An 18,253-nucleotide genomic window follows, 5' to 3' on the forward strand; every position below is an offset into this window, starting at 1 on the left:
GCGCATTAGTGTGCTATGTGTAAGCCAGGTTAAAGAGATGGGTCTTTAATCTAGATTTAAACTGCAAGAGTGTGTCTGCCTTCCGAACAATGTTAGGTAGGTTATTCCAGAGTCTGGGCGCTAAATAGGAAAAGGATCTGCCACCCACAGTTGACTTTGGTATTCTAAGTATTATCAAATTGCCAGAGTTTGAGAATGGAGCGGACGTGGAGGACTATAATGTAACAAGAGCTCGTTCAAACACAAATTAACATTTCTGCATTTGACATTGAGAGCATAGGCCGTAATTAAGATATATTTTTGAGATGGAAAAATGCAGTTTTACAAATGCTAGAAACGTGGCTTTCTAAGGAAAGGTTGCTATCAAATAGCACACCTAGGTTCCTAACTGATGACGAAGAATTGACAGAGCAGCCATCAAGTCTTAGACAGCATTCTAGGTTATTACATGCAGAGCTTTTAGGTCCTATAATTAACACCTCTGTTTTTTTATATCGACTATGCATTCTGGTAGTTTTTCAAATTGATATGTTTCGCCGGGCCGCGAAGAAACATAGAGCTGAGTATCATCAGCATAACAGTGAAAGCTAACACCGTGTTTCCTGATGATATTTCCCAAGGGTAACATGTAAAGCGTGAAGAGTAACGGCCCTAGTACTGAGCCTTGAGGTACTCCATTTTGCAATCGTGATCGATATGATACCTCTTCATTCACTGCTACGAATTGATGGCGGTCATATAAGTACGATTTAAACCATGCTAATGCACTTCGATTAATGCAAACAAAGTGTTCTAGTCTATGCAAAAGAATGGTGTGGTCAATAGTGTCAAACACAGCACTAAGATCCAATAGCACTAATAGAGAGATACAACCATGATCAGATGATAAGAGCAGGTCATTTGTAACTCTAAGGAGAGCAGTCTCAGTACTATGATATGGTCTAAATCCTGACTGGAAATCCTCACAGATGCCATTTTTCTCTAGAATATAATTGTGAGGATACTACCTTTTCTAGTATCTTGGACAGAAAAGGGAGATTCGAGATCGGTCTATAATTAACTAGTTCTTTGGGGTCAAGTTGTGGTTTTTTGATGAGAGGCTTAATAACAGCCAGTTTGAAGGTTTTGGGGACATATCCTAATAACAATAAGGAATTAATAATAGTCAGAAGAGGATCTATGACTTTTGGAAGCACCTCTTTTAGAAGCTTAGATGGAATAGGGTCTAACATACATGTTGTTGGTTTAGATGATTTAACAAGTTTATACAATTCTTCCTCTCCTATAGTAGAGAATGAGTGGAACTGTTCCTCAGGGGATCTATAGTGCACTGTCTGATGTGATACTGTAGCTGACGGTTGCATGGTTACAATTTTATCTCTAATAGTATCGATTTTAGAAGTAAAGTAGTTCATAAAGTCATTACTGCTGTGATGTTGGGAAATGTCAACACTTGTTGATGCTTTATTTTTCGTTAATTTAGCCACTGTATTGAATAGATACCTGGGGTTATGTTTGTTTTCTTCTAAAAGAGATGAAAAGTAATCAGATCTAGCAGTTTTTAATGCTTTTCTGTAGGATAGGTAACTTTCCCTCCAAGCAATGCAAAATACCTCTAGTTTTGTTTTCCTCGAGCTGCGCTCCATTTTCCGGGCTGCTCTCTTTAGGGTGAGAGTGTGCTCATTATACCAGGGTGTCAGACTGTTTTCCTTAACCTTTCTTAAGCGTAAAGGAGCAACTGTATTTAAAATGCTAGAAGTAGAATTTACAGTTTTAGCTATATGAAGTTTGCACAAAACTAAATAATGATCTGAGATATCATCGCTTGGCTGCATAAATTGCACCACCATCAACATCAATTCCATGTGACAGTATTAAATCTAGAGTATGATTTCGACAGTGAGTAGGTCCTGAGACGTGTTGTCTAACCCCAATAGAGTTCAGAATGTCTATAAATGCTGATCCCAATGCATTTTCATTATCAACATGGATATTAAAATCACCAACAATTAAAACTTTATCTGCAGCCAGCACTAACTCGGATGTAAAATCAGCAAACTCTTTAATAAAGTCTGTATGGTGCCCAGGTGGCCTGTATACAGTAGCCAGTACACCAACACAGGGGATTTATCATTAACATTTGTTTCTCTGGATAATGTTATATGGAGCACCAATACTTCAAACGAGTTATACTTGAAGCCTGCCCTCTGAGAAATCCTGAAAACATTGTTATTAATTGAAGCAACAACTCCCCCTTTACCTTTTGGACGTGGCTCATGTTTAAAAAAGTAATCTTGGGGTGTAGACTCATTGTAAATAATGTAATTATCAGGTTTTAGCCATGTTTCTGTCAAACAGAGTGCATCTAGATTATGACCAGTGAGTGAGCAACATCATATGACCCCTTTAATCCATGCAGCGTTTGATCCATATCACTGCAAAATCAGTTAATTCCAGCATCCTGCACATTTATATTTTTTTGACATGCTTTTTTTACATCATGAATAAGTCTACCTAAGACACCCTCATAATGGCGTAAGCTACACCTAACCATTTTATTTATATTGCATTATTTACACATTTATGAGCATGTAACCCTTCCCCTGCCCCTTAACCTACCATTTGTCAATAAAAAAAGATATAACATGCAGATACAACTACCATCATAATTTATTCAAAAAGTACTAATATTCCAAGTCTTCCAAGGCAAAATGATTGATTTGTGAGAGGAATAGATGCGATCACCGTCTCCCGCCGCCGCCGCCTTCCTGTGTGCTGCAGTTTGTGTGCGCATTCAAATAATATTTGCTTTTAGAAGAAGCTTTACATCAGCCTTGGTTGTGAAATGCTATTGGCTCTAGTGAATGATTGCATCATTCTACGGGACGGGGAGTATGTGTTTGAGGGCGTTAACGGAGCGGGATCATTTTCAGCACTTAAAACCTTATATTTTACTCTCTTCTTTGCATAAAGACATCGTATGGCTTCAGAAGGACTTGGAATGCAACACAACATGTTTGTAATGCTTTTATACTGCTTGTTTATGGCCAGTTTTTGCAATAAATACCTGTGACTGCACTTATATTTGCCTGTTACATGTTTTATATTGTTCAAAAGTGGATAGGTTTAGGGTAGGTGTGGGGTTAGGTGCTCCAATAAAAGTATAAATTTATATAAAATTGTTTATTTCTTTTTCTTTTTTTCTTATAAATGCATGCAAACCATTAAATTGAGACAAACAACTGAAAACAACGAAGGATCCTGCAAGTGGTCCTGACCATACTTCAATATGTGATGAGTTGGAAGTGAGAACGTGTTGCATTATGAGGTGAGTTTTCAATGATTCAGGTCAGGAGTACGATTTCCTCTATGACAAATTCAATTTGCACCACTTTTAAGGTCAAGAAAATTATTCATGACACTGTTAGAAAATTATTTGACCGAGTATTAAAACTTAATGACATTTTAATGACAAATTTAATTTGGACTTCTGTAGTTGAGGTCAAGAAAAGTAATGACACTGTCATAAAACAATTTGACAGAGTATTAACACTTAATGACATTTTAATGATAATTTATTTTTCGATTTATTTTGCAATATTTGTCTTTTTTGTGTGTGTTGTTGTTGTCTCTGTGTACTGGAAGCTTATGTCACTAAAACAAATTCCTTGTATGCACAAGCATACTTGGCAATAAAGCTCTTTCTGATTTAATGACAAATTCGATTTGCACCACTGTAGTTGAGGTCAAGAAAATTATTCATGACACTCTTATAAAATTATCTGACAAATAATGACAAATTCAGTTTGTCACTGAATAGAAGTGGTCAGAAAAATATTCATGACACAATTATAATGGCCTTATGACAGCCAATGTCAAAACCAACCACATGACAGTTTAATGTAATGTTAACCCATAAAGCTAAGTCATTTCTTAAGTTTGATAATCTGCTGTGTCATGTTCATGATAGATTTATGACAGGTTATGTTGTCTTGGTAATGTCAAGCTGTCATGACAAAGACACTGACAGGTTATGATGTATTGGTTTATGTCAGGTTGTCATAACTGTCATGGATGCACCAACCACAGCCACAGAACCAGTCACTCAATCACGCCCTCAATCCCTGGAGTATTGAGCACCTTCACCTGCACCTGCACTTAGTTACCTGAGCACTATAAGAGCACACTCACCACTCTAGTTCATTAGCTGGTCTCAAGGTTACTCTTTTAGTGTTCCCTTCTTCAGCTCTGTGGACATACTGACACTTTCCTGTACCTGTGCTCTTCCTTCCTCGTGGGATTTATTGGACTGTGGACTGGAACCTTGCCTGTAGATAAGACTGTCCTCTTGCATTCTCTGTATTACCCTTCTCAGTTGCATTTTCAGAGATACCTCCGTTGTTATGAGTTTGTGTTAACATTATTAAAGAGAAGTTTACGTTACCTGCATCTTCCTTGTCCTCATCCTTGATATACTGGGACAGAAAACCAGCCCAGAACATTATGGAGACCAGAAAACCTCCTGAACCAGATCCTTTCACCGAACTCATCACGTCACTTCGCACTGCACTTCAACCATCAGTCTCTTCACCTGCCTCCGCCTGTTCGATGGCCAAACCAGCAGTGTACGTACATTGAGCTCCACTGACCTCTCTCCTACACAAGAAACCTAAACATCTCTGCTAAGACCTTTCTTTTCCTGTGGGTATCACTGTTGGACAGTGTTATTCCTGCTTCCTGTCTGCTGTGCTGCTGGTTTGTGATTGTAGCTCTGTGTAGCTTCGCTTTTCTGTAGAATCTTATCTTATTATCACTCTCTGTTGTTTAAAGTGATAAAACAATTTAATTCCCACCATATTTCTGATATTATCTATCAACCTAGTCTGATTAATTTGATTGTTCGCTGTTATTCTAAAATCGCGTGTGCAGCGCACGTGCAGCGTGTTAGCATTCTTTAACTGGTCAGCTTGTCATTAGCATTTCCATTTGCGCCTATTGCTGTTTTCTCTCTCTCTCTCTCTCGCTCGGTTTTTTTCACAAGTTCATCAAACAAATGTGGTAAGTAAGAATCATTCATCAATCATGGTGAGTAATGGCTTCTTCTCCTGCTATTGTTGTTTGCACCGCTTGCCACATGTATTGTTTATCTCTCTCTGTCGGGGACGAGGGATTCACATATGATAAATGCAGGGAAATAGTTAGGCTGACAGAGAAGATTTCAGAATTAGAGACACGCATCCAAACTTTAATTGAGGACAGTAAGAATGTGAGGCCTCTAGATATGGCTTTGGATGCAACTAGATCAGGGAGTCTGGTACATTGTTCGGTTCCGGTTACAATGCCTCTGCAGCAGGGCGACTGGGTGACTGTGAGGTGGCATAGTCGCGGGTCAAAACACTGCTCTTTTGTTCCGATCAAAACATTAAACAGGTTCTCCCCACTCAGTGACACACCCACTGAGAAACCTGATCAAAGTGCTTTAGTTATTGGTGATTCAATTGTACGGAATGTGAAAATAGAGACACCAGCCACCATAGTCCAATCTTTACCGGGAGCCAAAGCGCATGACATCTTGGCAAATTTAAAAGTGCTATCTAATGCTACACATAAATACAGTAAGATTGTTTTTCACTATTCACTATTGATATTTGACGTCACCAGTCGGAGATCACTAAAAATAACATTAAAGAGGTGTGTGAACTTGCAAGCACGATGTCAGACACTGTAATATGCTCTGGTCCCCTCCCTGCTTACTATGGTGATAAGATACACAGCAGACTGTCATCGCTCAATGGCTGGATGTCTAAGTGGTGCCCGCAGAATAACAGGTTTCATAGATAATTGGATGAGATTTCAACCTGACCTGTTGAAAAGAGATGGTCTTTATCCCTCATGGGGTGGTGCCGCTCTTCTCTCTAGAAATATGGCACATAGTCTTAGAGTTTGTACTAGACTAACTGGGGCCCAGGTCAGGAAGCAGACAGATTGGCTAAAAATGGTATCTGTGAGGATTTCCAGTCAGGTTTTAGACTGTATCATAGTACTGAGACTGCTCTAATTAGAGTTACAAATGACCTGCTCTTATCATCTGATCGTGGTTGTATCTCTCTATAAGTGCTATTGGATCTTAGTGCTGCGTTCAACACTATTGACCACAACATTCTTTTAAATAGACTAGAAAACTTTGTTGGCATTAATATAAGTGCAATAGCATGGTTCAAATCATCAGGAAACACAGTGTTAGCTTTTACTGTTATGCTGATGATTCTCAACTCTATATTTCTAGCGGAATTCATAGTCGATATAAAAAACTGGATGACGAGTAATTACTTACTGCTAAATTCTGAAAAAACAGAGGTGTTAATTATAGGACTCTGCATGTTATAACCTAGAATACTGTCAAAGACTTGATGGCTGCTCTGTCAATTTTTCGTCATCAGTTAAGAACCTAGGCATGTTATATGATAGCAATCTTTCCTTAGAAAGCCACATTTCTAGCATTTGTAAAAATGCATTTTTCCATCTCAGAAATATATTTAAATTCGACCTATGCTCTCAATGTCAAATGCAGAAATGTTAACCCATGCCTCTATAACCTTAAGCTTAGATTATTGTAACGCTTTATTGGGTGGTTGTTCTGCACACTTATTAAACAAAGTCCAGCTGGTCCAAAATGCAGCAGCTACAGTTCTTACTAGAACCAGGAAGTATGACCATATTAGCCCAGTTCTGTCAACACTGCACTGGCTCCCTATTAAACATCGTATAGATTTTAAAATCTTGCTTATTACTTAATACTGTAAAGCCCTGAATGGTTTAGCACCTCAGTATTTGAACAAGCTCTTGTTACATTATAGTCCTCTACGTCCGCTGCATTCTCAAAACTCTGGCAATTTGATAATACCTAGAATATCAAAAACAATTGCGGGCGGCAGTCCCTTTTCCTATTTAGCGCCCAAACTCTGGAATAACCTTCTTAACATTGTACGGGAGGCAGACACTCTCTGTCAGTTTAAATCTAGATAAGATACCCATCTCTTTATCCTGGCTTACACATAACACACTAACACATTTCTAATATTTAAATCTGTTAAAGGACTTTTAGGCTGCATTAATTAGGACAACCAAAACCGGGAACACTTCCCATAACACCCGATGTACTTGCTACATCGTTAGAAGAATGGCATCTATGCTAATATTAGTCTGTTTCTCTCTTATTCCGAGGTCACCGTAGCCAACAGATCCAGTACAGATCCAGACCAGATGGTGGATCAACACCTAGAGAGGACCTCTACAGCCCCGAAAGTCAGCGGAGACCAGGATAACTAAATGAGCCCCAAATACCCTGTAAAGACCTTGTCTCAGACGGCCACCGAGACAAGACCACAGGAACCAGATGAGTCCTCTGCACAATGTGACTTTGCTGCAGCCTGGAATTGAAGTGCTGGTTTCATCTGGCCGGAGGAGAACTGGCCCCCCGACCTTGAAGTCAAGGTGACTTGACTTCACTTGACTAGACTCTGTTGGACACCGGATGCAGTCAAAGCCTCCCAGAAGCTTAAAGCCGCCTTCTGCACTTATCCAGCTCACTGGCACCCAGACCCAACAAGACCCTTCATCATTAAAGTGGACACTTCATCCCTTGGAGTGGGAGCAATGTTATCCCAGTGGAGAGGTAAGCCCCCAGTACTCCATCCATGTGTCTACTTCTCTAAAAACTATCCCCGGCAGAGCAGAACTATGACATCAGTAACTGAGAACTGCTATCCATTAAGCTTGCCCTTGAAGAGTGGCGGCACTGGCTGGAGGGAGCAAATCATCCATTTGAAGTCATTACTGACCATAAAAACTTACAGTACCTCAGAGAAGCAAAGCGCCTAAACCCCAGACAGGATCGATGGGTATTATTCTTCACTCGATTCAACTTCATAGTCAACTACCGTCCATGTCATAAGAATATGAAAGCTGATGCTCTATCCAGAATCCACTCACCCAACCCTGTATCTGTGGAACCAGAACCGGAACCGTTGCTCCCTCCAGACCTATTTGTATTTCCCATCATCTGGTCTCTCGACGACGACATCCATGCCGCCACCGAAGAAGAACCTGCTCCACCGGGAGGTCCAGAAGGTAGAACAAATGCACCAACCTCTTTCCGAATTTCCCTTCTGGACTCTGTACATGCGTCTCCGGGATCCGGTTATCCAGGCAGGCAGCGAACCCTCTCACTCCACGAGGGAAGGTATTGGTGGCCCTTTGTTATGTGATGGCTACCACCAACTCCACCCGGAGGTCACCCTCGTCATCGTGGTTCTCGGACGTCTGGAGACGCCCGTGGGGGAGAGGGAACTGTCACGGATGCACCAACAACACCCTCAGTCCCTGGAGTATTCTTTCCTTTCCTTTCCTTTCCTTTCCTTTTCTTTTTGCTGTCCAGACTTTCAAAAAAAACATCTCAATAATACGCCCCTTTGGTGCTTGGCCCCTATATACAAATATTAAATAAAATAAAGCCTTTATTAGTGAATTGATTTAAAAGACTTAATGATTTTTTTTAAACATAGCTTATTAATAATACCAAATGACTTAAACTTGAAAATAGCCTATCTATACATTTGTTAATGAAAACAGACACTTATTTAGGGTGAGTCAATTAGGATTTTATTTTTGGAAGAACTATCCCTTTAGGGCCAGTGATGGAGTACTCGAGTCCTGGACACAGACTCGAGTCCGACTCAAGTCACTATTCTTTGGACTCGAGTCCGACTCGAGACTCCATTCTCTGGACTCGTGACTCGACTTGGACTCGCGGACTGATGACTCGTACTTGGACTCGGACTCGAGGATATCTAAAATCAGACTTGAGGATTCATCACGTTGTTTTTGACAAAATATGTTATAAAAAAAAAATTATATAAGGTATTACACTTTTCCTGTTTCGTGCCCAAGACCGGCCGGGATCTATTTTTTTCCCTCACAGACACTGCTACCACTCGCTCTCTTTGCTTGACAACAGACTCACTGACGTCACTCACTTTACGCTTGTGCATGATTCGGAGGCTAAATGTTCACATTTGGAAAATGCAGAAAGATGTGCCCCGGATCGTGAACTTCGCCTACACAAATTTTGCATCTAATGCTGGAAAGAGCAGCGTTAAATGTTGTGTGTGTAATCCCACAATTGAGGAAAAGACTGGGACAACTTCAAACTTTAACAGACACCTGTCATGGATGCACCCAGAAAAGTAAGTAAAATGCTTTCCATTGGCTAACGTTAGCTTTTAAAAAAACTATATTTGACTAATGCATATATGATAATAAACAGAAGAAGCTAGGGTTGGGCAATGTTTGACAATTTGGCATCAGATATCGACGATGTCTAATGTCTGGTTCAGATTACACAATTTTTTTGTCTGTTGATAATTTATTAGTCACTGTGTCAGATCAGATTACATGATTTTTTTTGTCTGTTGCGATAGTCACTGTGTCAGATTACACAATTTTTTTGTCTGTTGCAATGGTCACTGTGTCAGATGGATGATGCAATTTTGACTCCTAAAATCCTGTGGTGTCGTGGACAAGAAACATGTCAGACTAACGTTACACGTTGCTTTCTGACCAGTCGCGTGCCATCACACACACACATTCATTTAAACACATACAAACGCACTCACGCTAAATCACTCAGTCACTCACACAAAAACGCTCTCTCTCTCGCTCTCTCTCTCACACACACACACTCACTCACTCACTCTCTCTCTCTCTCTCTCTCTCTCGGCATATCGTATTGATTTTTATGTTTTAAGTATCTTTAAAATACAGTGTCCTGTAAAATGCATGTTTCTTTTTTCGCTGAGTGTATTTCTGTAATACAGTGTTAAAGGACTCGACTCGGACTCGAACTCTGGTAATGGTGACTCAACTCGGACTCGAACTCTGGTAATGGTGACTCGACTCGGACTCAAATTCTGGTAATGGTGACTCGACTCGGACTCTTCTTTGGTGACTCAGATTTGGACTCGGACTCGACCGTTGGTGAATCGACTACAACACTGTTTAGGGCATCATAGAGGATGTGAAGATATTTCACTGGAACTTGGTCTTTGTTACATTTATTTTCTATTTATCTATTGTCATTTATGTATTCAGCTAATAACTGTTGCTATTAGTGTCATTCACCCTATAACAAAAATGAGCAAATGAACTGAGTCCTGACTCTCTCTTTAAATGTGAGCAATGAAGTAAGCTTAGACTTAAATTCTTGACGTGCTTAATTTACATTAGCTAGAGTTTTTTCTTCTTCTTCTTTTACTCAACAGATTTTGCAACATGTTGTTCAATATCTCCAACTTGTTGGGTAACTCGAGTGCACAACTTATCTCAGTGGAAAGACATTTTGAAATCTGAATTTGAAAATTAAAACAAGAACTATGAGATTAAAGGACAGTTTCTTTCCTAGACCCATAAACATCTTGAACTCCAGTATGCACTGATCTTATATATAGTATATTCTTCAATTTGAATGTCAGTCTTAGTGTAATACACTTGCATTTTCTATTCTGAATGCACATCTCAGTGCAATACAACTCTTTATTGTGCAATACAATTTTTTATTTTTATTTTTGCAAGAATTTACATTTGTAAAAATTTGTAATGTTTTGTTGTATGTGCACTATGTGATATACAGTCATGTGAAAAAAGCCCCTTTTGATTTCCATGGTTTTCTTTATCAGGACATAATAAAAAATTATATGGTCCTTGGCAGGTCTTAAAATTTGAACAAATAAACAACACCCTTTCCCTTCATGAACTGCATTTCCCATAAACCATTGCCTGTACTCATGGTGTGATTGCATTCAGTTGTGTGACATTACCTTGTTAACCCATTTGTGCCCAAATTTTTCTGAATGGTTTCATGCATATAGTCATGTTAATAGTGTCCTATGTGAACATGTTCTGCATTTATTTAGGTTTTAGTTTATTTTCTTGAAAATTGTATTAGAATGTGCGGCAACTATAATTGCCAGTGCGCAAATATGTTGTATTCAACCCTTCAGTGAAAAATATGAATAGGAGGAGAACATTTGGAATCTAACTCAAAATAACTGATTTCAACAGAGTAATCTTTATTCATAAACAAATTAATTATGCATAAAAGTCGAAGAACATTTGATGCAAACCCCCCAAAAAGTTGCATCTATCTTATAATCTCTTGAATATGAAAACACAATAAATCTGTTTGTCTTAAAATGGTGGAACATAGTGCAGAACAAAGTGCAGCCATTAAGTTCACCCAACAGGGTGTTGTGTATCAATAAGTTAAATGAAAATAAATAAATAAAAATAAATAGAATTAAGAAAATATTACATTTATATAGCAAAAAGGGTATACCTGAAAGAAAATTACGCATTTAACTTTGGTTACCAACATTCTGCAAAATATCTTCTTTTGTGTTCAACAGAAGAAAGAAACTCATAAGTTTGCAACTTGAAGATGACACAATTTCCATTTTTGGGCAGGGGCGCCCCCAAGGGGTGGCCACGGCCACCACTGTATAAACTCTGGCCACCCCTGTGTACGGTGTACATTTTAGGACATCCTCAGACCTCAGTCATTAAATGAAAAGGCGTCATGCCTCAGACTAAAAGGCTTCAGTCATTGGACAAAACGGCATCGCGCCTCAGACTGAAAAGCTTCAGGTCTCAGGAAAAAGGACGTCAGGTGTCAGGTCTCATACAATTAGGCATCAGACGAAACGGACTCAGACAAAAAGGCATCAGACGAAACGGACTCAGGAACAAAGGCATCAGACGAAACGGACTCAGACAAAAAGGCATCAGACGAAACGGACTCAGGAAAAAAAGGCATCAGACGAAACGGACTCAGGAACAAAGGCATCAGACGAAACGGACTCAGACAAAAAGGCATCAGACGAAACGGACTCAGACAAAAAGGCATCAGACGAAACGGACTCAGGAACAAAGGCATCAGACGAAACGGACTCAGACAAAAAGGCCATCAGACGAAACGGACTCAGACAAAAAGGCATCAGACGAAAAAAAGACATCAGGAAACGGACTCAGCATCAGACGAAACGGACTCAGGAAAAAAAGGCATCAGACGAAACAGACTCAGACAAAAAGGCATCAGACGAAACGGACTCAGGTGGAGTATCGCGTTGCCCCGCCCCAGGTGACGTCACACGCACGCGGTTCAGAGGAAGTGGTATATAACGGTTGATTGATGGCAAAAGGAGGTAAGCAGCGTCTGATATATTATATTCTAACAGTTTTATTCAAATGTTACACTAATTAAGTTATATACGGAAGAGAACATGCATTTCGAGAGTCTTGTGTGCACGTTTAAAATGTTAGTTAGCTATATTGCAACTAGCCAGCTTTTATTTTGGCAAAGTGTAGTAAAATTACCCTTACGAAAAATAACCATGGTTTTACTACCAGAAAAAAAAAAAAAAAAAAAAAAAAACCTGGATGATATAGTTAAATCATGGTATCCACAGATTAACCATGGTTTTGCTATACTAACCATAGTTTAACCATGGTGTTTGTAGTTAAACTGTGGTTATACAAATGGTAATCATTACACTAAAAAAAAAACATGTTACTACACTTTTACTATAATAAAACCATGGTCACTTTACGTCAAGGTAAAGCAAATTCTTTCGAGCTATTAGATTGAAATCTTAGTCTAATTATAATATACCTGTATGTGTCTAACACTAGTTGTTGAATTAAATGATTTTGCAAAAACAATGGTTCTGTCTTATAACTAAATATATATTTGTTTGTTTCAGTCAATCAAGTTATCGCTGACATTTTCGGGGTAAGCATGGCTACGGTGAGCAGGACCATTATCACCTGGGCTAATTACCCGGGTTCAGTACCCATTTAGATGTCCAGGCAACAAATAAGCTCCTCCATGCCAGAGAATTACCGTTTGGTTCAATCCAAACCTGCATGTCATCCTGGACTGCACAGAAATCCGCTGTGAAAGCCCTACATCACTGATACTCCACTCTGAGATCTTCTCCAGTTACAAGAGCACTACCACATTCAAAGGTCTGGTTGGGGTAGCTCCATGTGGTGCAGTGACTTTTATCTCCCAGCTTTACACCGGTTCAATCTCTGACAAAGAAATCACTAAGAAATCCGTCATTTTGGACCTGCTTGAGCCTGGAGATGTGGTCATGGCAGACAAGGGGTTCACTATTGAAGATATGCTCTCCAGTGTTGGTGCTAGACCGATCATTCCACCTTTCAAATGTGCCAAGCAGTTCAGCAAACAGAACTGTGAAAAAACACAGGCCATTGCACGCCCCAGAATTCTGGTGGAAAGGGTGATTAGAAGGTTCCACATCTGGGATTCTGTTGTGCCACTCACCTTGTCAGGAAGTATTAATCAGATCTGGCATAATTGCTGTTTTATGGTTAACTATCAGGGACCAATGTTTCTTGAGCAGTGAATGTATATTAGTATATTACATTTTTTAGAATGACTGTGATTATTACAATAGTAGTGTTTTAGTGTTAACTTTTGGTAGTAGCTTTTTTTGTTACTTTTTCAGTTAGTTGCAGTACATACCTTTAATACTACTTACCATCATTAAACGTGTTTTTACTTATTTATTTTTAGTTAAGTTTTTACTTTTTATTGTAAAGAAAATTTTATCTTATGTATATTAAAATTATTTATATAAAATTTCCCCGAAAATAATTTGACAGACACAATGAAATAGTTGACAATGAAAAGTCTTTTTATAATAATTCATGAAAAAAAAAAAAAAAGTCAATTCTGGTGTTCATTGTTATTTCACACAATGTATCAAATGAAAAAATATACAACTATGTGTATGCATATCATATACATTACAGAAGATCTAATACAAAACAATGTATTCACCTTGGTATGTACATATTTACATCTAATTAATAGCAAGTACTATATATTTAATGTTATAATTTGTGATGTATCTAATATGTTACAAAAGATCTACTACAAAATATGCTACATACTACTCAACTACATAAAATATATACTTATTATTAATATAAAAATAAATCTTAAGTTTATACTATAATATGAACAGAATCTGCCCATTCATACCACTGAAAGATACAAATCCATAAAAAAGGTTATAATAGTACATGTGTAGCTTGTCTTTCATTGATGCTATGAAGGCATCATGTCGCCAGATCCTCTTTATTGTGAAATCTGATTTTGTGTCGCTCACAAAGTCACACCAATGTAGACCAGTAACTGCAAGCTGACGTTGTACCTGCCAGTAGTACTTATGGGTCACTTTAAGTTTGGCTAGTCCTCTTTGAATTTTCATAAATGGAACCTGAGCAGTGCATTTTGACTGTAGTCTTTTGGCCTCTTCAATCTGGCAAGCTGAACTATGGGTAACCTTTATAGACTCCAGATGAAGTGCTTGATGGTGTGTGGGCACAAATTTAAAATTACAGCCAAACTGATAACCAAGCACAGGTAGTGGGGGAAAATTAACATCAGGAACACCTGCAGCTATAGGGAGACATTGGTATGAAAGTGGATTGCCATGAGGTACAGGACTGAATTGTGAGGGGACCAACTCTACTTTTGACATGCCATCAAGTATGTGTGCCAGCAAAGGCTTGGGATTAATCTGACTTAGTTTTGCACCAGAAGCCAAGACATCAGTATCTGGAAGGGGACCTAAAGAAATGAACACAAATTATCAGTCATGAAGACATTAAGCTGTAGCTGTGCGCGCACACACATACAAACAGAAACAAACACACACACACACAAACAGAGTTGTGAATTACCTGTGTAAGCCTTGTGTAGGGTAGACTTGATTCCAGTATTCCCAACTGATTTTGGTTTCAGGACAAGAAGTTCACTCACTGCCTCTGGATGTACTCCCTTAATATAAAACAAATACAGTAATAGTTAAAAATTGTTTACTGATCGTGGGTGATTTTCATTTATTTGGTACTTAATCTGCACTCTTGTTCATTATTAGTCTATGATGTTTTAATGTTTACATATACTTTCTTTGAGTTAATAGTGTTCTTACCAAGTGGAGAAAAGAAAAACACTTACCTGTGCTCTTGGACGATGCCATCTCTGTGGCTCACTTGATTTTATTAATCTTCTCAGACGCCTTTCACTGCAAGATAAAAGCATAAGATGCTTTAAAAAATATATTTTTTTTTCATTTGTATAAGGCTATATTGTATATTTAACATCAGTGAAGCAGTACATTATCGATTAAACTTAACGGTAACACTTTCTATGAAGCCCGTATTTAAAACACATTATAAGAGTATTCTTATGGCATTATAATGAATGCATAATGTATTATAAAAAACATTATAATATGTTGTATCATCTAATGAGTAATCATAACAACAGTTTTAATGTGTTATAATATTGACTTATTTGAGGTTATAGCATTTAAGATTATGATTTATAATACACAATGAATATAATGCATCCACTTAACTTACAATGGATTATGTTTCCCATAGATATAATATAAGTCTCATATCTTGCCATTGTTGACTTGTTACTTTACTTAAAGCAGACAAATACCACTTATAAATAACAACAACAATAATAATGAAAATAAAAATAATATTTTTCCTTAAACAGCCATAAGATCAGATATCTGATCAGATGAATGTGTAATATGGCACATTTGATTTGAACTATATTTACTGTAAGATAGTAAGATACTGTACAGATCTTAAATAAATAATGTCAAGATATTAGACTTATAATCCATTATAAATTATGTGGATTTAGCATGGTGTTTATTGCGTGTTATACATAATCATACTCATAAAAGTTATATCCACAAATAAGTACGTTTTATAATGTATTATAATTGTTGTTATGATTATTTATGAGATGAAGCAACATAAAGGGTTTACATACATACATACATATGTATATATAATGCATTGTGATTTTATTATAGTAAAGGTGTAGTAACGTTTTTTTTAGTGTAATGATTACCATTTGTATAACCACAGTTTAACTACAAACACCATGGTTAAACTATGGTTAGTATAGCAAAACCATGGTTAATCTGTGGATACCATGTATATCATCCAGGGTTTTGCTATATTATTTTTTTTTTTTTTTTTTTTCTGGTAGTAAAACCATGGTTATTTTTCGTAAGGGTAATTTTACTACACTTTGCCAAAATAAAAGCTGGCTAGTTGCAATATGGCTAACTAACATTTTAAGCGTGCACACAAGACTCTCGACATGCATGTTCTCTTCCGTATATAACTTAATTAGTGTAACATTTGAATAAAACTGTTAAAATATAATATATCAGACGCTGCTTACCTCCTTTTGCCATCAATCAACCGTTATATACCACTTCCTCTGAACCGCGTGCGTGTGACGTCACCTGGGGCGGGGCAACGCGAGTTCGTTTCGTCTGATGCCTTTTTTTCCTGAGTCCGTTTCGTCTGATGCCTTTTTGTCTGAGTCCGTTTCGTCTGATGCCTTTTTGTCTGAGTCCGTTTCGTCTGATGCTTTTTTTTCCTGAGTCCGTTTCGTCTGATGCCTTCATTCCTGAGTCCGTTTCGTCTGATGCCTTTTTTTCTGAGTCCGTTTCGTCTGATGCCTTTTTGTCTGAGTCCGTTTCGTCTGATGCCTAATTGTATGAGACCTGACACCTGACGTCATTTTTCCTGAGACCTGAAGCTTTTCAGTCTGAGGCGCGATGCCGTTTTGTCCAATGACTGAAGCCTTTTAGTCTGAGGCATGACGCCTTTTCATTTAATGACTGATGTCTGAGGATGTCCTAAAATGTACACCGTACCTGTGGCCACCCCTAGGATGATTTGCAGTGGCTACTATTAATTTAAATCTATTTATTTTAGATCTATATAATTTAATATATTTAATATCATTTAATATAGTTACTATCACACGAAGAGTGACGTTTTTCTCCAGAAGTCTGCATAATTGCAAACGTGACATTGATTTTATACAACAGTTCAATAAACAAGAAGTTAATATCAAGAGTTTTACGTTTTAGACAACATATTCACTTTTTGCGCTCTATTTCTAAAAACAAAAATCATTCCAAACACAGCCACTGTTTTGCGTCTCTGAGCAACATGATAGTGTGTTCGTTCCTGAATGAATCAAACGTTTAAATGATTCGGTTCAATCGCAATGACTCACTTATTAACAGTGACTCGCTGCCACCTACTGGCTGTTTTAATTTTTACATTTAAGGTACCATTTCATTTTTTAAACAATTTCAAACATCAGTTTTCAATGTTTTATGTTTAAAATATCAAACCATTATTTATTAATTTGTAACTCAAGGTTAAAGTATTCCATGTCCCTCAGAGCTCCATTAAACAGTGTGTAAAAACATCTAAATGACACTTCAGATGCAGTTTCTGTTTTCTCTGCATTGCAAAGATCAATTTTGTTGATACTGATCGCATTTGCTCGGTAACAGCCCAAATGCAAGTGTCTGACTTAAAAGATGGTGCACACTTTTAGAAAAAAATGGCGTAAAGGTTAAAAAAAAAAAAGCCTCAGCTGTCAGCACACTTAGAAATAAGATATCAGCACAACAACACACACAGCAAAATATTGTCTAATTTTCGTTATCGATAAAATCCCAGAAATCACAGAGATATCATATTTTGGCAATATTGCAAACCCTTTATTTATTTATTTATTTTTTGATGTGCCACCCCAAGATTTACTGTGGCCTCATCTGGCCACCCCTATTAAAATTTTCTGGGGGCACCACTGTTTTTGGGTGAACTTTCCCTTATGTAAGCAGTTTTCGTATAAGTAGCCTACAAGGAGTACTGCAGTGAAGGTACACATAGTTCACATAAATTCACATAAAACATATTTGCATACTATACTTTGTGATGTAAATATGTAAAATATCACATATTTTATGAATAGGCATATATTGATTAGGTCAAATGGAAAAACCCTGACAAAAGTCCTTTATATTCATGAAATTAATGATATTCTTTATGATTATTTAAATAATAATCATGTGTAGGCTACACCCATGATTGTTTTATTTATTTACTTATTATTGAACATGCATTATGTTTAAGGTGGGATATAATGAAAGCAAAAGGCAGAAAACAAGACCAATAACCTTGATTTATTAACCTGTTAACACAGTATACACCATTTCCCCTTGATATGTACTTACAAGTCATTTGCCCACTGGCAACTATAGTT

The 18,253-nt window shown here is 37.7% G+C and overlaps 1 protein-coding gene across 2 annotated transcripts; it reads right to left on the reverse strand.

Annotated features, from left to right (window-relative positions):
• Nucleotides 1-13,789: 13,789 nt before the first annotated feature.
• Nucleotides 13,790-16,446, reverse strand: LOC109053253. Of its 2 annotated transcripts, XR_006156393.1 has the most exons (4): nt 16,364-16,446; nt 15,107-15,173; nt 14,830-14,926; nt 14,138-14,716 (listed from the first exon to the last, which is right to left on the reverse strand). XR_006156393.1 is itself a non-coding variant. In XM_042737773.1 (3 exons), the coding sequence occupies exons 1-3, from the start codon at nt 15,188-15,190 to the stop codon at nt 14,094-14,096; spliced, it is 804 nt and encodes a 267-aa protein (XP_042593707.1). In that variant the 5' UTR covers nt 15,191-15,545; the 3' UTR covers nt 13,790-14,093. The 2 variants fall into 2 exon arrangements, 1 of the variants encoding a protein (XP_042593707.1); XM_042737773.1 differs by lacking the exon at nt 16,364-16,446 and having other exon boundaries at nt 13,790-14,716; nt 15,107-15,545.
• Between the last annotated feature and the right edge of the window lie 1,807 nt (nt 16,447-18,253).

Source organism: Cyprinus carpio, chromosome B14 (assembly GCF_018340385.1).
Source record: "Cyprinus carpio isolate SPL01 chromosome B14, ASM1834038v1, whole genome shotgun sequence".
Taxonomy (NCBI): Eukaryota; Metazoa; Chordata; class Actinopteri; order Cypriniformes; family Cyprinidae; genus Cyprinus; species Cyprinus carpio.